Source organism: Pteronotus mesoamericanus, unplaced genomic scaffold (assembly GCF_021234165.1).
Source record: "Pteronotus mesoamericanus isolate MK-2021 breed Mesoamerican mustached bat unplaced genomic scaffold, CSHL_Meso_final contig_291, whole genome shotgun sequence".
Classification (NCBI taxonomy): domain Eukaryota; kingdom Metazoa; phylum Chordata; class Mammalia; order Chiroptera; family Mormoopidae; genus Pteronotus; species Pteronotus mesoamericanus.
In genome coordinates this window covers 4,196,327-4,220,197 of record NW_026555124.1, presented here as the reverse complement: position 1 = coordinate 4,220,197, position 23,871 = coordinate 4,196,327, and the positions used below count along the sequence as shown (strand labels likewise).

Sequence of the window (23,871 nt, the reverse complement as noted above, 5' to 3'; positions counted from 1 at the left end):
ATGAAAGTGGAAAGTAAACAAAGCAGAAATAATTTCACATGATGAGTGTTAGGGGAAAAAACAAGGTGATGAACTCACAGCCAAGGAGTAGGTCCTTTAGATGACCTGATTAGTGACGGGATCTCTGGGGTAGTGGCATCGAGGCTGTGACTTGGAGGGGTAGGGGCTATCCAGCAGCATAGTGGTGCTGAGGCAGGGAGCGTCCTATGTGACTCTCCCTGAGGGCTAGGGCATGCTCAGGCAACTTCTGTAGATGTTACCATAAGAACCGAAGGAACACTTTACAACTCCTTTCCCTGCAAATTAATCTGAAATTAGAGTTTCTTTCCCAGGTGGAAAAGGCAAAAGACACCTTTTCTGTCACCTTCAGAGCCTGCTTGCTCTACTGCTAGTGCCAAAAGGGTGGGTCTCACTGAATATACCGCTGAAGACCCCTGTGCTACTTCTTGAAGGCTGTCTGGACAGTTGGGGGCCTGAGAGCCACCTGCAGAGTCCCCAAACTCTGCCTGTTCCTTCTGGTGAAGGTGATCATCAGGATGACAGTCGACGTTTACTGTGTGACTCTGGCCTAAGCCTCAGACTCCTTGTCTGTGCATGGTTGAGAACGCCGGTCCCATAGCTGGTTCAGTAACATGGCATACCATGCTAGTTCTTGTCCAGTCGCATGTGACCATGGTACTTTGGAAGGTTCCATTCTGAAAGACAAGGAGTGTACCTCAACTTTTGCTGTCACTTATCAGTTTTAATTGTATGGTGGCATATTATAACCCCAAATCCCCGGCGATATTAATGCTGCTAGGAGATTATTTGTCTTCTGCGGAGAAGTCTTCCTTAATCAAACTTGCACACCCTCAGGGCAGCTGATTTTTGTGTTAGGCAAAAAGCAATCTTAATGAACAAATGTGTGAAGAGGCATTTTCACTTGTGAGACTCTTAACTATGTCTATGTCAGACAGCTTAGCAAAGGGACCGGAAACTCCCAGATGTTGGGGGGGAGCAGGTCTGCGTGGGGGCAGCAGCCTATTCCTCTGGAGTTTGCCTCACAGCTCAGGCCTGTTAGGCAGTTCCTGCTTTTAGCACTGTCTCCCCTTTCTTCCTTCACTCCTGGGGTTACGCCTTCTCAAAGACACTTTAAGTGACCAGGGCAGGCAGGCATTACAGTAGACTTCTGGGATGTTTGTGATCTGTCACGTTCCCATTTACCCATCTCTGCAGGAGGTGGCTTTCCTTTCACACCTTTCCTGAGTTCACACAAGAATCCGGGCACCCCGGAGGCTGAGCTTCAGATGCACCTGAACAACCTTGGCTGCGCTCCTACAGCAAACACGTGCCGGGTGCGGTGGAGGGTTCACAGACGAACAAGACAGGTCCCTGCCCTCCAGAAAGAAAAAAATCAATAAGTATCCAACCAGCTATAATAAAAGAAAGACTGTGGTAACTACAGCAATACCGATAAAAAAGAAGGACTTTGTTATACATGGTGCTGTGTTAGTTTTCTCTTGTGGCCACACGTTTAGTGGCTTAAAAAACCAGAAATTTATTGTCTCACAGGAGGCCAGAAATCTGAAGTAAGCCGTGTGGGACTAAAATCAGGTGTTGGAAGGGCTTTGTTTCCTCCAAAGTTTCTAAGAAAAATCTCTTCCTTGACTCTTCCAGTTTCTAGTGGCTGCCAGCATTCCTTTACTTGTGGCCTCATCATTTCAGTCCCTGCCTCTGTGGTGACAGTGCCTTCTTCTCTGTCTGTGAAATCTCCCTCTGCCTCTCTCCTGCAAGAATAGAGGTGATGAGTTTAGGGCTCACTGGGATAAGATAGGATGACTGTTCTATGTCATGATCCATAATGTGGTAGCGTGTGCAAAGTCCTTCATTGCCATTTAAGGTAACACTCACAGATTCCAGGTGTTAACACATGGATATCTTCTGGGAAGTCATTGAGGTGCCACTGTCATTCTTCCACTCCCTGCCCCGATCACATACAGCTGTGACATCCAATATGATAACCACTAGTCACGTGGGGCCATTGAGCATTTAAAATGTGACTTGTCTGAACTGCAATGTACTGTAAATGTAACATACATGCTAGATTTTGAAATCTTACTACCCAAAAATGCAAAGCATATAATTAATAATTTTTAATGTTGATTACCTATTGAAGTAACACTTTTGATATATTAGGTTATATAAAATATATTGTTAAAATTAGCTCTGGCTGGTGTGGCTCAGTGGATTGAGGACCAGCCTGTGAACCAAAGGGTTGCTCGTTTGAGTCCCAGTCAGGGCACATGCCTGGGTTGTGGGCCGGGTCCCCAGCTAGGGGTGAGAGAGACAACCACATATGGATGTTTCTTTCTCTCTCTTTCTCCCTCCCTTCCCCTCTCTCTAAAAATAAATAAATAAAATCTTAAAATTAGTACCACCTCTTTCTTTTTACTTTTTAAATGCAACTCCTAGAAAAATTCTAATTCATTTACATTTGTGGTTTGTACTATATTTCTATTGGACAGTGTTCTATACTGTCTATAAGAGTAATTCTCAAACTACTGCACAGCAGAAGCACATGGGTGTTTCTAAAAGCCCCAATGTGCGTGATGCATTCCAGACTTATTAAATTGAAACCTCTAGGGAGAGGCCAGGGCATCAGCATGTTTTAAACCCTCTAAGTGATTCCAACATGCAGTTGAGAATCTGTGGGGTCGAGACATGGAGGAGGGTCAATGGTGAAAATAACATTACCTACAGAGTCACGGGTAATGCTATTTCCACAGCAGCTGCTCCCGAGAGCCCGAAGACCCCTGGGATCTCAGCATTATGAGGGGCAGTCTGGCTGCACCTCTCTCTCACCCTTGAGTGCTACTGGCAGTTAGATCAACCCTTCCCTGGCAATTTCCGTCATACTACTTGGCAGAACAAAATACAGTAAAGGCCAGCAAGCTCTTAAATGGTGCATTTGGGGGCTGGATGAAAGCAAAGCACTTCCACAGCGGCTTACAGTGGAAGTGTGTTTTTCAGATATACCGCCACCGGAAGCTCCTGTTACTACTGGGATCCCTGGCTATTCCCAGTTCCACACCACAGCTGTGTTCCCTGGATCTGGACGTGGAATTAGGTAACAAAGCTAAAGTCCAATACACTTCTGCTGAGTTTTGAAGTATTGCTCAGAAAATTGGTTCATGGTGGAGCAAGATAGGGTGCTTCAGCCGCTGCTTGTGTTACTTGCCACAGTACAGATATTACAGTGAGATGAATCTCAGACTTTTTCCTGCAGTATAATTACTTATGTTTGGCTTCATCAGTGAATACATCCATCACCTGAGTATATTTTGCAGCAATTTGAGGCTAACTCATTAAAACACCATATTATCCTACTTGTAAATAATTTTGAAAAAGTTTCTAACCTGTGCAGCACTCCTCTGACTTCCAAAATAGCAGACACTAAACATTAATTAATATTTTCAAAAGAAAGAGGTCTTGAATATTATTTGGGTGGTGAGACATTCCAAATAAGGAGGATAAAGACACCTCGGTGAAAGCCTCTGTCAGGCTTGTCCCCTCCCCCTTCCATCCTTTCTTTATTGAACATTAACTCTAGGTTATTAGGAAGGAGTCATTGTCTTCAGAGAATTTAGGGGCTAGTAGAGGGAGAAAACATCAAAGTCAATGAGAGAGGAAACATTGCAAGGTTTATGACTGGGGATAAGACCTTCCTACCCCTTTTACTCCTTCCCTTCTTCCTCTCTTCTGTGTCATGTGTGTGTTACATATATACACACTATTGATCCCTGAACACCATAGGTTTGAATGCATGGGGCCACTGATATGTGGATTATTTTCTAATAAATATGTACAGTACAGTAAATGCATCTTCTCTTCCTTATGATTTTCTTAACAACATTTTCTTTCCCCTAGCTTGCTTTATTGTATGAATACAGTATATAATACATACAACATACAAAATATGTGCTAATTGACTGTTTATGTTTTCAGTAAAGCATCCAGTCAGCAGTCGGCTATTAGCAAAGTTTTTGAGGAGTCAAAAGTTATACATGGATTTTTGACTGTGTGGGGGAGGGTTGGCGGCCCTAACCCCCACACTGTTCAAGGGTCAATTGTGTACACACACACATGCATACATATATGTGCATGCATGTACACACACATACATATATGCAACTTACAAAGATGCACAAAACAAGGTCAAAAAAGAAGAAATTTGGAGGGGGAAATTTGAAACTAAGAAAATTATGACAGATTAGTCAACAAGTTATATTTCTTAAGTCTTGTCTAAGTAGCTGAATGTGGCCATAAGTTTAGATCTGACTTCCCAGCAGCCCATGCAAAGAGAATACTGAACCAACTGCATAATTCACAGTCTCAGTGAGATTAAAACCTGATTGCCAAGAAACCACGTGGATTAAGCTTCCATGTCATAAGGCGGCATGGTGGGATATACTCAGCAATGTCCTCAGAGCATCTCTTATTGTACCAAAAAGTTCTGTAGGGCATGACAGAAATCTGTAGAGTTAGAGAAAATAGAAAAGAGAGAATATTACTTTCTAGCTGGAGCTAAAGTTTCTGCTGGGATGTGGCTGGGTTCATCTGAGCCTCCACCTATGATTTCCTTTGGTTCAATATTCTGTTTTAAGTGCCGAGCTAGCAGTACGCACCGGAGGTCATGGGAGTGGAGAAGGACGCTCACTGTTGCCTGCACTGGAGAAGCGGGGGCTGACGCCAGGGGCCTGGAGGAGACAGTGCGCGGGGAGCGGTCCAGTGGGAGCTCCCCAGGGGAAAAGGCGGGGAAGGCATTCCATGTGCGAGACGATAGCATCAACGGGGCACGGGGGTGTGGAGGGTGCCAATGGGGAGCTACGGGCAGTTTGGCAGTGGAAAAATATAAAATATAAGGCAGGGTGTGGTGGGAGGTGGAGCTGGACAAGTAGGCAAGGGCCAGGCTCTGCTCATCTTATGGTGCCTTGCTGAGGACATCTGCAGAAAGAGGCTGACATACCACTGACAGGATTTAGGCAGGGGAGCTGATCTGCATTAGTGTATAATAAATCTCCGCCAAACTCAGTGCCTTAAACAAAAATCACATATTCCCGCACACAGATCTGTGACTCTAAAGCAGAGGGGGGTCCCACTTCAGGGTGCGCATCTTCAGGTTGCCTGGGATGACCCTGTGTGGTGCCCAGGCTAAAGGAATCACAGCTACTCGAGGTTAGGTCTTCTCTCAGGGAAGTGTGGAAGTACAGGAGGGTGAGCAGACAGACAGATGTCTCTGGAGGCCTTATCAGAGAAGGGACACCTCCTTAGATATGCCCACATTCCATTAGCAAAGCAAGTTCTGTGGGCCAGCACGATGTCACTAGGGAAGGGAGGTACACTCTGCCCCTCCGTGGGGGCTGCTGTGAAGTCACGTGCCAGAGTGGCGGAAATTGCACAGGGAAGTGTGTGAAGAATTATGAGCAATGTTTCTACCTTAGGGGTGAAGCAGCTGGGCTTGACTTTTTTAGATAGTTCACTTGGGTAGTTATATGGAAAGAGATTTGAAAGAGGTGATGTTGGAGGCAGACGGACCAGTCGAGAGGGTCAGGTGAGACCTACTGAGAATCTGGGCTGGGCAATAGTGACCTGCAATGGAACAGTTAGTTCAAACCAACATGAGATAAACTGCCAGGACTTAATGACTTACAGTCACGTGTGGCTGGTTTTTAGATACCTCCATTTACTGTACACGGAGTCCACCACTAAGGTTTGTAGACAAACTGTCAGTTGCCTATTCAATACCTGTTTTCTTGTTTTTATTGAAATAACTCTGATTTCACTTGTGGTATTAATGTGATTGATTAAAAAAAATTCCCTAGCTTCCCTTGATGCTGAGAGGTGTCCATATGACAAACCTTGGATATACTAGATATAAATGAGATTTACTAGGTTGTATTATCAGAAGAACTTTTTATAGGGTCATGTGCTTTTTTTTCCCCTTTAACCAATTTGCTCCTTTTTCCTCCCTCAAGTGCACATAGGTGGCTGGAGCTCCAGCAGCTATTTTGTGACCAGGAGACAACTGCTAAGGATGGATGAGCAGAGAACAGAAGCCTTAGTCTTTGATTACCTCATAAAGACACCATAACAGCCATCAACAGTGTTCTTTAGAAGACTGATTATGTGAGAGAAAATAAATGCCTTCTCTTAAGTGACTTTTTTTTTGCCTGTTTTTAATAGCCAAGTAAACTTCCTGTTACCACACATGACCTTAGCACCATAAAAAACATTATTCATTTAATAATTATCCTGATGAATGGTCAAAATTAGTGGGGACTAAAATAAACTAATATTTTTTCTCCCACCTAAGTTCTTCTACATGGACTAATAATGAAATAATGAAATTAACAGATTAACAGGAGAAAATAAAATTTTAATACATGCTCATGGGATATTCACAGAGGCATGCAAATTCCAAAGGCAGTGAGGCAAAATTGAGTACACATGACATTTTGGACAAAAGAGAAAAGGGGGAAATGGGTTTTTAGAAGTAAGAATGTGTGATTTACAGGTAGGTGAGGTAGAGGGGAACAGACATGGCAGACAAATTCTTGCCTGGTGACTCAGAAACAATGGGATACAGAGATACAGAGGGTATCTAGCTAACAAGCTCCAGCCCGAAGCCTCCTATAATTCACATTAGGTTAAGAACATCCTAGTTTTTCTATGTGGATGTCTTGAGCAGAAAAGGAGAGAGGGTCAAAGGTTCTTTAAGTGTTTTTTTAATGAGTCTTTCATTTCTTAATAACAACTTCAAATTGATATCCCAAAAAGGCAAAACTTTTGGTTCCCTTCAAAACATTAGAACCTCATCAAGGTGATGTAGTCCAGCAGTGAGCAGCTGCTAACGTATGTAAATTTGCGGAGAAATTTATCTTTGGTTTCTTTCTTCCCTGTCCCCTTCACATAAGTCCAATTCCTCCCCTCAGCTAACCATCCACCTTACAACATCTACTTAGGTGTTAACTCATCTGAGAGAGTTAGCGGTGAAGGGGGCTGATTGTTAAGCTGTTTTGGAATAGGACTCTTGAAGAACAAACCTGTGATGGAGAAAAAAAAAGATGCAGAGATTGCTATTTTTCAAATAAGAGGCTATAATATTGGTAACTATAAAGTTGCATTTCTGCAGGTAACTTGATAAAGCACTTCATGGACACTGTCTCATTAGCTGCCCGAGGTTAGATGATTTGTTCAAAGAGGAGAACAAGTGATAGAGATAGGACTCAGATTTTCCTGACTTGTATTTTTCATTCTTGTGCCAAAAGTGGTCTCAGGAATTGTGTTGAGAACCTTCTGTGTGCATGAGAGAAGGGAGGTGTCCAAGGAATACTGCACTGGACATAGTTAAACAAGAAAGGAAGATTTTATTCAAGGTGATTGCAATGGGAGGGAGGGAGGGAAAGGAAGGGGGAGGAGGAAGGGGGAGGAGGAAGGGGGAGGAGGAAGGGAGCGGAGGGAGGGAGAGAGAGAGACAGACAGACACTGAATTTAACTCCACTGACATAAAAAGGTAGGAGGGTTCTTAAGCCCTGAGATGAACTATTGGGAAAGTACCAGAGGCCTTTGGGAGCAGGAAGAGGAGTTGGTCAATATGCTCTGGCCATCTGTGTTTGCTAATCAGCCCTCATTGAGGTCAGGCTTCCATCCTCCCAGACTGGGATGTAGGGGCCCTATCTTCCTTGAAGTTTCCATTTCCAAGGGACGGTGTCCCTGTCCTTAAGAAACATTTCTGGGTGATGAAACTGGTGAGAAGCTGGGAGATTTACATCTCAAGAGCCGAGAAATAATTTACAATGGAAAGCTTTCTAAAGTAAATGCTCTAAGTAAAGGGTGGTCAGGGACCTATAGGCACCAAGAAACCTGTCTAAAGTCTAGTCAAGCTGAGGGGAACGTGAAGGTTCTCTAGGTCAGAGGGCAGCACCACTTTTCCTTGTTCTGCAGGAAGCCAGGTCTCAGAAGTTTCCAACTGATCATCTCTTATCTGATGGCGGCTTAATCAGGGGACACACATGGACTAGCTGGTGGATGATTGCTTTTGCACCCTGGTTTCATGCAAACTCCACAGAGGTAAATTCTTGCCGTTTTCTGCCTCTGTCTCCCTCCTGGAGAGGAGAGCATTCACCCAAATGACATGCCCAGCACCAAACAGCATCCAGTTCTTCGGGATTGCATGCGATTTAAGAAGAGGGTAGAATGGGGAGGGTGGAAGGGACTCCTGAAGCCCAAAGATAGAACCCGAGGGCACAGGGCACTCCCTTTCAGAAATTACCATCATAAAAAGCAGAACCAGTAAGTCTAGGTAGCCTGCAGCAGAGAGAAAAACGAAACTCTCCTTGGCTGGCATTTCAGCTTGCCTGAGGGGCTGTACTTTGCTCAGAGGGGTGGTGGCCTGACCTTAAAATCCAGGCCTTGGGAAGTAGGAGAAGGTATTTTATTTTTCCTTTAAGGCTTTAATGTTTTTCATTTAAAAATTTAAAAGATCCAGTTCCTTCCCCTGAAGCTTCTTAGCAAAGTAGTGAATTTTTAGAAAAGACAAAGGTGCGCCGGGGGGGTGGGGTGGAGGCGGGGGGCGGTTCCTAAAGAGCAGTGTCCTGAAGCCTCTCTTTTCCCTTTTTAGAGCATTGGAATTTTTTTATTCAACGTTCCTTTCTCATCATCACCCTAGCCCCTTTTCTCCCCACCGATCTTTTCTTTCATTTTCCAAAGTACAAACAGACGGTTACCCCTCGGGTCCTGCTACCCCTCTCTCCTGAATCCCAATGGCTCCAAATACCAAGCTTCTCTCATTTTGGTCGGCAGTTGTTTCCCCTGCTTGGGGACCAACCTGGTGTGCAGAGGAGGGAGCGTCTATAGCCACACGGTGGCGCACTCGAGCCTCCCAAAGCCCAGCACTCTACTCCCCCTAGCCGCCCCACCCGCGTCCCAGCGCCGAAGGTAGCCGCGCCCCCGACCTTCCCCGGCGGGATAGCGGGGAGCGCGCCTCCGGAGCCCGGGAGGCTGTAGTGGGGCTGCAGCGTCCAGCCGGCGCGGGAGGTACGGCTGGCTGCCGGCGGCCCCGGCTCCAAGCTCTTCCTGCCGGTCCAGCCTCTGCTCCCCCACCCTCCTCATTTTCCCCCGGCTCGCCTCTGAAAATCCAAGGCTCCCCCAAGCAGCCAGGAGCGGCGGCGGGCGCAGCGAAGGACACAGGAGGAGTGCAGCTCGCCAGCTGGCCGCGCCAAGCCTTTGGGCATCATTGGCGGCGTTGCTAGAGCATCCCTGGAGGTGCCGGCGCGCCCTTGCTGGACTAGGAGAGGGGAGAAGCCGCGGACTGCAACTGGGCAAGGGGGAGGAAAGCGCGCGCGTGTGTGTGCCAGAGTGTGGGGGACGACCGTCTCGAATTAGGGAGGAGGAGAGGGCAAAGGAATCGGGGTGCGGCCCCCTCGGAGGTCCTCTCTGCGCCTCCTCCGGTCCCCAAGGTTCTCCCGCCGCAGCGCCAGCTTCTTAGCGCCCCTCACCATGGACTTGCGCGGAGTTGGGACGCGCCTCGGCAGCAGCGCGCGGGTGGCTGCCCGGCCCCGGGGGTGCGCGGGCGCGCGCGCTGGGATGGCGAGGTAGGATGGCCGCCCAGCGCGACCCTTGTCGCCCCAACCCAGCGGCCCCCGGGCGGTGCCGCTGACTCGCCGAAGCGCACGGGGGTGTGGGCGGAGGCGGCCCCGCCGCGCCCGCGCCTTTGGGTGTCGCTTTGCCTTTCCACCCACTTGCACCTGCCACCGCACGGATATCATGTCGAAGGCGGCCGGAAGCGGAGCGGCGGCGGCGGAAAGTTGTCCCCCAGCCTCTGCTGGCGCGTCCGCGGCCGTGGAGGACCTGTCCAAAGTGTCGGACGAGGAACTGCTGCAGTGGAGCAAGGAGGAGCTGATCCGTAGCCTGAGGCGCGCGGAGGCCGAGAAGGTGAGCGCGATGCTGGACCACAGCAACCTCATCCGCGAGGTGAACCGCCGCCTGCAGCTACACCTCGGCGAGATCCGCGGGCTCAAGGTGAGCGCTGGGTGTGCAGGGGAGGCTCGGCTCCGCGGGTCGGGAGTGGGATGCCCCAGGGAGGTGGGGCTAGTCTAACTTTCCCTCCCTCCGTCAACAGGTGATTCCTCCCCACTTTCCAGGTCAGCACCCCCTGTTCCCCATCCCCTGCCCTTTGGAAACTTTTCCGAACTTTGGAGGCGTTTGGATCCCTCCTCTTTCCATTGTGGGACGCCCAGCGTCGAACTCCCTCTCGGGGTCCTCCGTGGCGGGAGGAGCGGGCGCCTAGGATGCTGAAAGGCTGGGGAGGAGGTGATGGGTACGCGGAAGCTTTAATTTTCCAGGGATTCAGGAAAATCTGTGCTTTGGGTTACAGTGCTGGGCTACATACCCGCAAGGGGAAAAGGCAAGCAACGGAGCGAGTCCAGGGCATCTGATTCATCCTTGGGGACGGGAAATACGAATAGGCCGCTCTGGCTCCACGACTTTGCCGGCGGGCCGGGCGGAGGGTGAGAGGACAGGGTGCCAGTGCCGAGAAGAGGGGCAGGCGGGGCGTACAGGGAGAGGCCTCGGGCGCCACCTTCGGAGCTGGCATATATCACCGGGTGCAGAAGAGCTTAAGCTCTGTTACGTTTTCTGCCTTCTCCTGTGCTTTCTTTCTCCCCGAATTCAGATGGCGTCGTCTGGGTTTGCCTGTCGCCCCAGTACCCTCACGTTGATTTTAATTTCATCTAGATAGGGGGAGCAGCAGAAGTACTCAGTATGGGGGGCACAGGGGTTTGAAGGGTACCCCGAGTGTCGTGGTGCTTGTTTTTTGAGCCAGCCCTCCCACTTTGCTACTAGGAAAAGGAAAGAAAAAAAAAAAAAAAACCCGCCCCTCCTGACGCCAACTTTCCTTGGAGAACTGTGCGTTTGCCCGCCGCGTGCCTGCCCCGCCGGCCACTCTCCTGCTCTCACCGGTGGCGGGGAACCGCCCTGCGGGCGTGCACCACAAACTTCCTCTCCTCACTGCGTGCGCTGGTGCCTCCTGGTATTCCTTCCTCTCATTGTTCTGCTTTTGTTTATAGGAAGCCAGACACAAACGAAATCACTGCAGGGACCTTAGGGAGCAAATTCCCACAGGCACATGGTGTTCTTGTCCCCGTTCCACTCCCAGCCACTTCTCAGGCTGTAGACGCTTTTTCTTCATTGCCTCTGCTCTCCAGCTCTGGGATTCTGGGGCTAAGAGGAGTGGGCGGAGCAGAATGTCAGGTGCTTACCTGGGTGGAGGTGACCGCAGCGGGCTGTCATATAGTCCCTAGAGTGGGTGCAATTAGGGAGCTCTCCCGTCAGAAAAATCCCAAGGCTTACTTTTTCCTTTGGTTTAATTCATTACTAATGGAGTATTTATTAAATCCCAGACTCTTGTGGGATTAGACAGATTAGTGTAGTGAGAAGATCATCTCAGAAGTGGATTTGTATTTGGATTCCTCATTTGCCAGGAGGGTTAGCTTGGGTAACTAATTTCTCAGAGCCTCATTTTACTTATCAATAAAAGGCAATCATAATAACCATCTCCAGACATCAAAAATACAACTAAACTACAAAACAATCATCATTCAGAACTGCCTGAAATCTATGTGAATGGAAGTTCTACAACTAAGGATATAAAGGATATAAGGATACATTGGGACAGGTAGAGGGGTTGTAGACTAGGAATGGGCTGGTCCCACTCCTACATATGGGGGATAAAAATCAGGAGGGATATCTCCACTGCAGATGTCCACCCTAAGGAGCAAGGGGTCCCGGCCCCTGACATCAGGCTCCTCAGCCTAGGGTTCCATTGCCAGGAAGAGAAGTCCTCATAACTTCAGGCTGTAAAAACCAGCAGGGATTGTGGCTGAGTGAGTTGGAGTGCCAGGCAATTCCTCTTAAAGGGCCCGCACATGGACTACTCCGACTCATTCCTTCTAAACTCCAGCGCTGTGACAGCAGCTTGAAAAGGCACCAGAGACATATGGGGAGGAACTGAAATGTCTGGCATCAGGGTGAGAGCTGGAGGAACAGCTTTCTCCTGGATAGAAGTGGTGGCAGAGGCATTGTTCCTTTTCTGAGCTCTTCTACCACAGAGCTGGCAGGCAGGCTCCATATCTGAGTCTCACTTAACCTGTTTATCACCGTTTGCTGCCTTTGTGATTCCCTGAGACTGTGCCCCAACAGCTTCTGAGCCCACCCAAGCTGTTTCCAGTGGCTTTTCCAAATGAATGCCCTCTCTTGTCTCATTCTCCAGACTTTCCTAAAATTTCTCAACCAGCATCTGGCTTTGGTGTGCACTGTACTTGCTCATTGGTCTCAGGCCTGGCAGTAGTGGCAGCTGGTGCTGGTTTTCAGCTTGGCCTTTCCTGGGTACCACAAAGCCCAGCACAAATAGCTGCCGTCAGCAGACCACTTTGTAGCTCATGCTAGTGGCCCCAGGAAGAACACAGGCAGTGACCTTGGCCTGCACCTCCTAGGAGACCTCAGAGCCAGTGCACCTGGTAGACAGCTTGAGGCCATATCAAAGCACCACCTAACCACCTCCACAAGCAACAAGCTCAAGGGGCAGGCTCAGTGGGCACTAGAGCCTCATTGAAGTAAATCTTGTTCTGTGGGATAGGCCCCTGCATAGCTAACAGTAACCACAGACAGTCATTGCAGCTGATTGGCCTGGAGGTAAATCCCTCCCATTGAGGTGCCAATAGCAATCAATGTTCTACTACAATAGGAGAGTGGGTGTACCTGGAATGCCCAGCTGGGGTGAACCGGGAGGGTGTACCTCTGGACTCTATAGGATACCTACTACATTAGGCCACTTTACCAAGCCTTGGAGACATAGCAGCTTTACCTAATACATAGAAACAAACACAGGGAGGCTGCCAAAATGAAGAGACAAAGAAACGTGGCCCAAATGAAAGAGGAGAACAGAACTCCAGAAAAAGAACTAAAAAAATGAAGATAAGCAATTTACTAGATGCAGAGTTCAAAACATTGGGTATAAGGATGCTTAATGAACTTAGGGGAAAAGTAGATGAACTTAGAATGGAAACTATAAAAAATATCCAGTTTGAAATGAAGAACACACTAAGTATAGTTTGCAGGGAATCAGCAGTAGAGTAGATGAAGCTGAGAATCAAGTCAGTGGTTTGGAACATAAGGAAGCAAAAAAAAAAGTCATCTAATCAGAACAGCAAAGACAAAAAAGAATCTAAAAACATGAGGATAGTGTGAAAAACCTCTGGGATCACTGACTCCAAGTGTACCAACATTCACATCATGAGGTTGCTGGAAGGAGAAGAGAAAGAGCAAGAAATTGAAAACCTTTTTAAAAAAATAATAATGGAAAACTTTTCTAACCTGATGAAGGAAATAGACATACAAATTCAGGAAGTGAAGAGAGTTCCAAACAAGATGAACCCAAGGAGACTCACACCAAGACATAATTAAAATGCAAAAGGTTAAAGACAGAGAGAGAATCTTAAAAGCAGTGAGAGAAAAGCAGTTTAGTTAGCTACAAGGGAGCTCCCAGAAGATTGTCAGCTGATTTCTCAACAGAAACTTTGCAGGCCAGAAGGGACTGGCAAGAAATATTCAAAGTAATGAAAAGCAAGGACCTACAACCAAGATTAGCCAGCAAAACTATCGTTGAGAATTAAAGGACATATAAAGAACTTCCCAGAGAATAAAAAGCTGGAGTTCATCACCACCAAACACTTTAACCTGAAATACTGTAGGGTCTTCTTTAAGAAGACTAAGAAAAGGTAAAAAATATGAACAATAAAGTGGCAATACATATTTATCAACAATGAATATAGAAAACAAAATAAATGGACAAGCAGGACAGAAACAAACTCATAGATACAGAGAATGTTTTGACGGTTGCCAGATGGGAGGGGGGTTTTGAGGGTTAGGTGAAAAGGGTGAAGGGATTAAGAACTACCAATTGGTTGTTACAGAATAGTCATGGGGATAAAAAAAAATGCAGCATAGGGAATATAGGCAATAATCTAAAAACTATGTATGGTGTCAGATGAGTGGGAGGTTTATCGGAATGGTAAGTTGGTAAGTTATGTAATGTTTAATCACTGGGGTATATACCTGAAACTAATATAATATTGTATGTCAACTGTAATTGGAAAATAAAAAATGGTTTTAAAAAATAACCATCTCCTAGGGGATTGTGACAATAATTTATGATAATGTAAGGGAAGGTTTAACACTGAACTTGATTTAAAAACATGGTAGTTATTCTTACCAGGAGGGGACACATCTCCAGGATCTACGTTTTTTAGGCAAAGTTGAAATAAAAGTATAGTTTGTCACCCTCCAGTTTAATCTTCTTCCACGATTTGAACTATAAAGTGACTTAGAAAAGTTAAATTAATTACTCAGTTAATAGTATGGAGCATTGACATAATAGCTCAGGAATACTTGCAAGTTCTTTTAGCTTGTGTGGATTGACTGTATGGGAGGGGCAGCGCGTGAGTAGTGGGGGTCAGGTCTTCATTCCATTAGCCTCAATTAGAGAAATACCTATTAGGCCAGTTAAGTAAGGATGGTCACACCCCAAGCAGGGGAGTCTCCTGGTCGTCTAGCTTTGTGGCCCGGCATTAAAACACTTCCCAGCCCACCTTCTTATCAAGTTCAGAAATGATGTGGTCTGGTTATTTTCTGAAACAGCCTCTACTCTTCCTTCCCATCATCCCTGGACAGCTGCAAGGTGATATTTCCAAGACCTCTAACCCACCTCTTGGGGCTCTACTAAAACCTTGCTGAGAGGCCAATCCTCCCCCTTCTCTTCAGCCTCCCAACTCAGAGCCTCTCTGGACACCGTAGTGGTCTGGAAATGTGGTTGGCTGAATAATTTCGGAAGGAAGGGATTTTTATTTTCTCTGATGATTTGAGATTCTCAGTGGAGGACTGTAAGTTTAGTGTAATTAAGGCCAGGATACTTTTTCTTTTTTATGCCCTTTGTCTTTGAAATTGGATCTAAATATTTTCAAGGCTACTGGGTGGTACCGTAGCTGTAGACACGGGGAGATGGGAGCATCAGTTCTTTCCCTTGGAGGGGTCTGTGTGCAGTCATCGCTGACCTGTTTGTGTTTAAACATTTCTGAGGCTGTACAGTGTGGGGCAGTGGAAAGGCAAAGGGTTGGGCAAACTCTTAACCTTTCTGAGCCTCAGTTTTCTTATCTGCTAACTAGGGATAGTAATTCCACATGCAGTTTGTGAGGATTAAATGATACAGAGCTGAAGTAACGCCAGTGAGGTTACATGGCTTTCTCAAGGCCATACAGATACAAATGGTCAGAATAGGCCGACTTTCCTTTCTTTTGACTGATTGACATTTTCTGCTTAGAATGTGGTTTTGAAAGGGGTGGAGAACGGAGAGTAGGGTTCTGATGTTGTAAGGAACTGGATTCCTGAGAACCAGGTGGGTGCATTGCTAACCGCATACCGACACTCAGGCTGCTCTGAGCTGGATTTTTAGGTGGTGGGGGTGGTTTTGGGGGAACTGAATCTCTGCAGCACATTAATTTTCATCCTTGGTCCCCAACATACCAATTTCCTATCCTGCAATGATGAAAAAATGATAAAACAATTCTTCTTTAACTGCAGATACAGTACTTGAGAGTCCAATGAGAATAAAATTTTGGGTTGAATGCTATGAGATGGTTTAATTTTTTAAAACTCCATTTTAACCAGCAGGATAACATCTGGTGGCTTGCGGCAATGTTAAAAGGACACTTAGTGGTTTGAAGAAGAAAGCCCAAGTTTTTATGTGGCACATTTGAAGAAGTCGGCTCACAAGTTTATTATTATCAAGCTGGTTGCTTAGCTGTTCATCAGAAGGCAAAGGAAATAGCTCAAAATTGGAAAGTAAATAATATTCCCAAGAAAACTAATAGTCGGAAGAAGGAAGCTGTGATAAAGGAAAGTGAATGGGCCCATACCCATCCTTCTCCCCCACCTGGAATGCTGAGAAGTATTTGTTTCACTCCATTTGGAAAGGGCATTAGCTCCTTGAAGCTGATAGGAGCACAAGTCCTGTTTCCCTCTCAGTCCCAGTTCTGAAGAAATCAGGAACAGTGGTAGGCTAGGCGGAGGGAAGTAATCTCAGATGGACATGTAGCTAGATGAAGAAGAACATGATTTGAACTTTCTACGAAATGCCAGGATTGAACACAATATGGAATAATTTTTGAAGCTTAGAAAGATTAATTGTATCTAGTATTATTTTCTCAGAACATCCATAGCTTCTGATTTCCCCTAAAGCATCAGTGTCAAAGGATTTTAATTTATTCTCTTATTATAGTAGACTGCAACATAGAAGGGCTTGCTGCAAATAAGAAATCCTTTTTCAGTAGCTAGAGCTGTATTCTGTTTTGGCCACAGGCCTAAGGCTTTAAGGGTTAGTCAGTCCATAAGCGCATATTAAGTGTTCCCTCTATGCAAAGCACCATGCCAGGTGTGTCAAATATGCAAGAAGGACATTGGGATGGACTCTGCCCTTCAGGAGCTAAGATACCCACATAGAAAAGAAAACAAATGATGCCCAGTGAGTACCCGAGCTAGTGTCTCACAGGCAGGAAGCAGAGTGTGGAAAAATTCTCTTTCTTTCTTTTTTTTTTTTTTTTTTTTTTTTTTTCTTTCTTTCTTTCTTTCTTTCTTTCTTTCTTTCTTTCTTTCTTTCTTTCTTTCTTTCTTTCTTTCTTTCTTTCTTTCTTTCTTTCTTTCTCCTTCCTTCCTTCCTTCCTTCCTTCCTTCCTTCCTTCCTTCCTTCCTTCCTTCCTTCCTTCCTTCCTTCCTTCCATGCCTGATGCTGCTGTATTCCAGGTGTCATTGTAGGGCTGGGGGAGTCTTCTCAGAGGAATTTGTCCTCTAATAAATTCATATAAGAGAGAAGATAGTATCTTTTAGCTTGAAAACTAGACAAAATCAGCATTCAAAATTAGCTGACATAGAGGAAGCTAAAAGTGCAAAGGCAGGAGGAAGGCTTTCTGGCCCAGCCAAGGGTTTATTCATTTTCCCTGGCAAAGGGGAGGTAATGTGTGTTGATATACAGGAGAGATGTAACCTGCAGGGAGTTTTTTGGAGGTCAGTCTGGCCACAGGGAGCTTGGGTTGGTGTGGGTGAGGGAATGGGGCAGACCAAGGGGAGGAGGCAGACCAGGACAGGAAGCCAGGCGAGGGGCTTTTGGAAATGCCAGGCTTGAAGTCAGAAAGTGGCAATGAGAAGCAAAAGGAATAGCTGGACATTAGAAACAAGGAAAAAGATGCTAATGGCAAGAGTTAGCATTGGAGTTGAACACTAAACAGCAGAAATCCCCTTCTTCCTCAGGCCTTGAGAATCACTCTTATCTTTGGTCTCATGACTATAATGAGGTGCAGCGTGCGGTTGGCAGATGTTTTCTAGTTTATTTTTCCAGTCAATAGTGGGGAAGTGTTGAAATCAATCTGAGTTTAAGAGAATTATGTTCCCCTCTCCTAGCACCTCTAGTTCTGGATTGGAGAAGAGTCACAAGACCAGAGGTTTCAGGCTTTGTAAAGAAGTCTTTGGTAGCAGCCACTGTTTCACCCCCACCAAACCACGGGGCTTCAAGAAACAAGTTATCCCTTTTACTCTATGTGTGAATGGCGACTAAATGGCGACTTCTCAATTAATTTGTGTAGTTTCTTGGTTTCAGGTATCTATGGTGGGAGTGCAGTGTTCTGGACACACACAGGGGAACAGAATAGATGGTGGGGGGTCTCCACTCTCATGACTAGTCTGATGAGGTTGGAGACATGACAAATAGGCACACTCAACCATATGTCACTCAACCGTATGTGATTACAAATTGTAATAAGTCAACAGAGGCGAGTCTGGGGTAATGGCAGAACACAGAAGGGGACTTCCTATAGATTTGGGTTAGTGGCCAGGAATAGCTTCTATGGGGAAGTAACAAAGTAAGATCTGGAGGTTGTGTAGAAAGTTGGGGCAAGCATTCCAAGTGAGAGAGCGGAAGGGCTTATCTCATGAGGCCCTAAAACAAGGCCACTGTTGGGGCTCAGCGCATGTGGGGAAGGGTGTGTTCTCACCTTTTAACTGCCTCCATGTGTGCAGGCCACCACCACCAGGACTAGCCCAGTAGCCTCCTTGCTGGTCTCCGAGCTTCTCCCTTATCCTGTCTCCCTCTCCTCTACCCATCCCCAGTCTCTGCAACCCCCGCCCCCGCCGCCCCGCCACCCCTCCCCAGGCCAAGTCTGTGTTTTCCCACAAAATTATGGTGGTTCTTTACAAAATGAATCATATCATGTTACCCCTCTGTCCCCTGCTTGCCAGCAATCCAGAGTCCTTCCCATGGCTGACAAGGCCCTGCCTTACCTGGCCCTGGCCCCCGACACCTCTCTGACTTCCTTCCCAGCTCCGCCCTCCTTGCTCGCCTCCCGTGCTGCCCACCGACCTCACTGCATTCTGAGCCACATTTGTCTCAGGGCTTTTATACTCTGCCTTCTCTCTGCCTGGGACCATCTCTCAAATGTTTGCTCCTTTGCTGAAATGTTTTCCCTCTCTGTAGAGGTACCTTCTCTTAAAAAAGTGGAATTCTTTAATCTGCTTTAGTGTCTTTCCCAGCACTTTTTCCTATATGACGTTGTGTTGTGTACTTGCCATTTGCCAGTCTTTCCTGCCGGGATGAAAGCTGTAGGATGTTGAGGCCTTTGCTGCATCCCCTGGTATATCCCTAGCATCTGGACTGGTACCTAGCACATAATAGGTGCTTGCTAAATATTTGTGAATGAACCAATGACGGACTCACCATTCATGTCAAAGGAGAAGTGAGCTGGGCCAGAGGATTGAAATCCTTGTGAGACCTGAAGGATTTTGCACTTTATCCTAAGGGCAGCGAGAAGCTATTAAGGGTTTTAAGCAAGGGCTTGAGGAGATGAGATAAGTTTCGGAGTTAGGTTTCAGAAGACTCAGTTGGCTCAGAAGTGGAAAGCAAGAGAGGTTTCTTGTAAAGAGCAGCAGGGTGGGTGAGGTGGCATTTGCTGCCGAGAGGTGCAATTTGGGGAGGGGAGTTTGAATATCACCCCAGAGCTCAGCAGCGCTGCGTTTCCTGTGAGAGGCCCAGGAGACGTGCAGGGGGTGTGGCGAGGGGGCTGGATGTGCAGGACTGAAATGGCACTAGAGGGCAATTGTGCTGTTCCCGCAGTCGGGGAATTGGGCCGCTTTTCCCATGCCATGGGCTGGAAACTGAGGCAGTGCTTGTTTGTGCTGATGAAAGGCCCGTTAGCTCAGAGCTTTTAAGCATGTCACAAGTCACAAGCAGCCCTCTTCCTTGAAGGTGGGACAGGGGAGTGTTTTTTGCTTGTTTGTTTATTTGTTTGTTTTTTTCCTGATTTCCTGTTAATTAACAAGCTACCTCTTAAATACTGGAATACTGAATGACCTTGGACAAGACGAAGTTTGCTAGGTCCAGTTTTCTCTTCTGTAAAATCAACCCATAATAATCATTAACCCCTAAGTGTTTTGGTGAAAATTAGATGGGATAATACATGTAAAACATTAGGCAGGGAGCATAACCAATACCTATTATTTTTGTTTTTGTGGATAGCTACAAACCTGAAGGTTCCTGTCACCTTCGCGTCTCCTCCTGTAACAGTACAGGGAATTGACCAATTCTCAGCTCCCTGGCTCCGGGGAAGTCCAAGCCTGAGGAAGCCTTATATGAGTACCTGTCTTGAATGGTTGTGTCTTTCTTTTCAGGATATCAACCAGAAACTCCAGGAGGACAACCAGGAGCTGAGGGACCTCTGCTGTTTCTTGGATGACGACCGGCAGAAAGGCAAGAGGGTGTCCCGGGAGTGGCAGAGACTGGGCCGCTTCACGGCAGGGGTGATGCACAAGGAAGTGGCCTTATACCTGCAGAAGCTGAAGGAGCTGGAGGTGAAGCAGGAGGAGGTGGTGAAGGAGAACATGGAGCTCAAGGAGCTGTGTGTGCTGTTGGACGAGGAGAAGGGCGCGGGCTGCGCGGGCAGCCGCTGCTCCATCGACAGCCAGGCCAGCCTGTGCCAGCTCACCGCCTCCTCGGCGCCCTGCGTGCGCGACGTGGGCGATGGCAGCAGCACCTCCAGCACGGGCAGCACCGACAGCCCCGACCACCACAAGCACCACGCTAGCAGTGGCAGCCCGGAGCACCTGCAGAAGCCCCGGGCCGAGGGCAGCCCTGAGCACGCCAAGCACAGGAGCACTAGCCCAGAGCATCTACAGAAACCCAGGGCCTCCGGGACCCCCGATCACTCCAAAGCGCTCAAAGGACCCAGCCCTGAGCACCACAAACCCTTGTGCAAGGGCAGCCCTGAACAGCAAAGGCACCCGCACCCAGGGAGCAGCCCTGAAACGCTGCCCAAGCACGTGCTGAGCGGGAGTCCCGAACACTTCCAGAAGCACAGACCCGGGGGCAGCCCCGAGCACGCCAGGCACAGCGGAGGGAGCCCTGAGCATCTTCAGAAACATGCCCTCGGTGGGAGCCTGGAGCATCTACCCAGAGCCAGGGGCACCAGCCCTGAGCACCTCAAACAGCATTATGGGGGGAGCCCTGATCACAAACATGTGGGCGGAGGCGGCGGAGGCAGCGGTGGAGGCAGCAGGGAGGGTACCCTGAGGAGGCAGGCGCAGGAGGAAGTGTCACCCCATCACCGGAATGTCTACAGTGGCATGAACGGTGGGTCAGTACGTGCTGGGGAACCGCTTTGGCTGGGGCAGCTCAGGAGAGAGTTCTGAGTGTTAAAGGGCGTTTCAGCCACATTAGAAAGTGCCGGGCTGGCTGACGGGGTGGGGTGGGATGGGAAGGAACAAACATTTGTCCCCAGATCACGACAAGCATTTCTCGTCCCGCCCCGCCCCGTCCCTGCCATTGGTTTTAGTTCACACTATTATCCAGCAAGCAAGCTTGGAGAAGATTAGGAGGCTTTAGGGGAGAGAGAGGAACAAATTCCATGGGACTCTGAGTAGTCCGGGTGAGATTTATAGGTACTGAAGATAAAACCAGAACTACGCTAAGATTCTTCCACTCTGACCTTGAGCGTTTCCCTAGTTGCCTGCGGTTTCCTCTGGGGCTAGCTTATGGAGCAGGTGACCAAACAGTTTTGAAGCCAGATAATAGTTTCTGTGCAGGAAGGAATGGCTATTTATTATGAAAAACAATACTATCATTAAAAAGGAAATATGGTGCCCCTAAACAAGCTTGAAGCTGGGTTGTCTGAATGCTATAAATATGCCTCACTTGACCTTGAAGATTTTCTTCATTGCGTTGGGGGCCTTAGCATGAATCTGTAACTTTATTTGCCATCTAAAATGCATCAAATAATTCCCTTCCCTACTCACCCAAGACCCACCCAGTCCTCCCACCAAACTCCCTGTAATGTATTCTGAATAGTGCATGCTTTTACCTTGCAAGAGAAATCTTTTTCCACTGCTTAAATGTTCCTTTTTAAAAATGTACAGATGTGTTTGAACACTCCTTTGGTTTCCAAAGCATAACATCCACTCCATTTGCTGAGGTGGCTCTAAACCCAAGTTTTTAAACCTTTTAGAAGAGATTTAATTTTCTGCATCTTGGTTCTGAAACCACTTTGAAGTCAAGAGGGAGAAAAATCGTTTCTTTAAAAAACAAACAAAAATCCTCACAGTCCTTTTATGTTACCTATGGTTGAGTTGGAACTAAAATGATTGGTTTTATAAACTGTGGGCTTTTTTCATTCAAAAATATCTGAGGTTTTTCACTTTATTTGAAAGCTGCTCAGGAGTCAATGTGTCGTCATCTTTGAGCAGTGGTGGCTTCCAATTTTAGCAGTGACACAACGGGGTAAATTTTCAATATTGTACTTGGGGATTTACCTGTTGGATTCCATTTCATCCTAATCCTTTCCCTTTCCAATCCTTTCCTTGTCGTGCTGAAAATGGACTCCCGAAGCTTGGCTTCTAATGCATCCAATGTTCTGTTAAGCGCAAATGGAACTGGAAAGGGTGGGAAAGATAGGATGATTGGTTGGTTGTGTTGGGAGATGGGGCAGCGGGAGGCCGGGTGCCCTGTTGTGCTGAGGCCTCCTGGCTGGCCGGGCTGCTCAGTTCATTGCAGCGTCACTCAGTCTTTCCAGGAGAGGCAGAGATGCTGCCCTGATGGCGGTGGGCAGCCTGGGCTGTGCAGTTCTCACGGGGATGAAAGTCATGGAGGAATATATTTTGGTTGTGTTACTCCCAAAGATGGGTCATGGCCATGAAGCTTGTCTTCAGAGAGTAATGGGCTAACAGGATGGTGAAGTGAATGACTTTTCCGTTTCTTGGTTACTTTCTGATGAGCATGAGAGGTAAGCGGTGTGCACTATTTTAAGGAAACTTTGTATCTCAAACCAAAACAGAAAAATTACTTAGGGGCAGGTGGTTAACTTACCAAGCAATTTTCTCTACCAAAAAACTTTTTGAAATAAGAAACTCGTTTAATCAATGTGTGATGTAACTTCCAAGAAAAGATTTTAGGTGCAACTTTTAAACAATGTCTGTCATAATGAAAGGTATGTCTTTAGATAAGAATGACATTACATCATGACTTATTATTGCCTGGATTCAGATAAACTTAGGGGCCAGACAAATGTTTTTTAAAATTTAATAATTCTATTTAGTTAAAAATTTGTTGCATTATTTAGAGCACCACTATATTTAATTTTTGTGTTTACTTTTCTCATTATAAAGTGACAAATCTTCTTCTAACAGTTGATATCCTTACCAAAGTATATTTGTAGTACATTTGCATTATGTTTTTATTTCAGTAATTGGAAAAATGAAGTGGAACAATGTTCATGGATCATCAGCTTATAAACTTGGGCATTGGTAGCTTGTATTTATACTAACGTTACAAATTAATTTTTGATATGGATGATAAAACAATGATATTTAAACTTACAAATCCCCACCCACTTTGTTTGAGTCATTGGCTTGTAAACAGGAACCAGTAGCAAAGTTAATCTCAAATTGCAGATTTGCCGAGCCATTTACAGAGTCACTCTGTTTGACATTGGTGTGAGACATGACTGTTTTAGATGAGCACTTGTATGTTTTTATATGAACAAAAAAGCAGGTGAAAGCAAGTGGAAGTGTGTCTGCATTATGGTAGAATAATACAGAGATGGTGGGATATTGTCCTACTTGTAAGGATATAAATTCCCTCCAAGAAGATACGCATGTACATACTGAGGGAACATTGGTGAAAACAATTGCTGTTTTAGTTGGTTGTACCTTTAGCATCTTTAACTTTTCTTGTGCCTTCAGTTGTATTAAGTAGTTGATGAACTTGACCTCCAAGAGTTTCCTTTGGTTAAAACAGTTGGCCTAATTTCCAACTGGATGCAAAGACGAATTTTAGGCATTTTTCCTCCCTTAAAACTATCTAACACTGTATAGCCATTTTTTAATTAGTAGCTGATTAAATAACAACCAAAAGCAAAGACAAAACAAACAAAAAAATACCCGTCAATTGAATAAAATGTTCATGAATGCATTTACTTGTTTAAAAGTTATTATTCAGCTATTTCTTCTCAATTTGTAGAGAGTTCTATTTGCAAAGAGGAAGTAGATTCAACACTTATCACATCTAGACATTAAGGCATTTGTCTATTCATTCAAGTTACTTGCTGTATTCCAGATTTGTAAATTAAGTAATTGAATAGCCACTTCTAGCTGTAAATGTACAAACTGATAGCCTCCTTGAGAATGGGGGATTCATTTACCTGACTCCATTGAAATTCAAGGTTGGACTGAACTTTTTAGGTGAAAATG

The 23,871-nt window shown here is 46.3% G+C and overlaps 1 protein-coding gene across 4 annotated transcripts in view; it reads left to right on the top strand.

The window, feature by feature from the left end:
* Positions 1-9,009: 9,009 nt before the first annotated feature.
* The window catches only part of CCDC85A (coiled-coil domain containing 85A), a 165,498-nt gene continuing 150,636 nt past the window's right edge, over positions 9,010-23,871 (top strand). For all 4 annotated transcript variants that reach the window (XM_054575421.1, XM_054575420.1, XM_054575419.1 and 1 more), the window contains exons 1-2: positions 9,010-10,059; positions 19,804-20,761. In XM_054575421.1, coding sequence (XP_054431396.1) covers positions 9,805-10,059; positions 19,804-20,761 — 1,213 coding nt within the window. In that variant the 5' untranslated portion in view covers positions 9,010-9,804. The remainder of the gene's footprint in view (positions 10,060-19,803; positions 20,762-23,871) is intronic.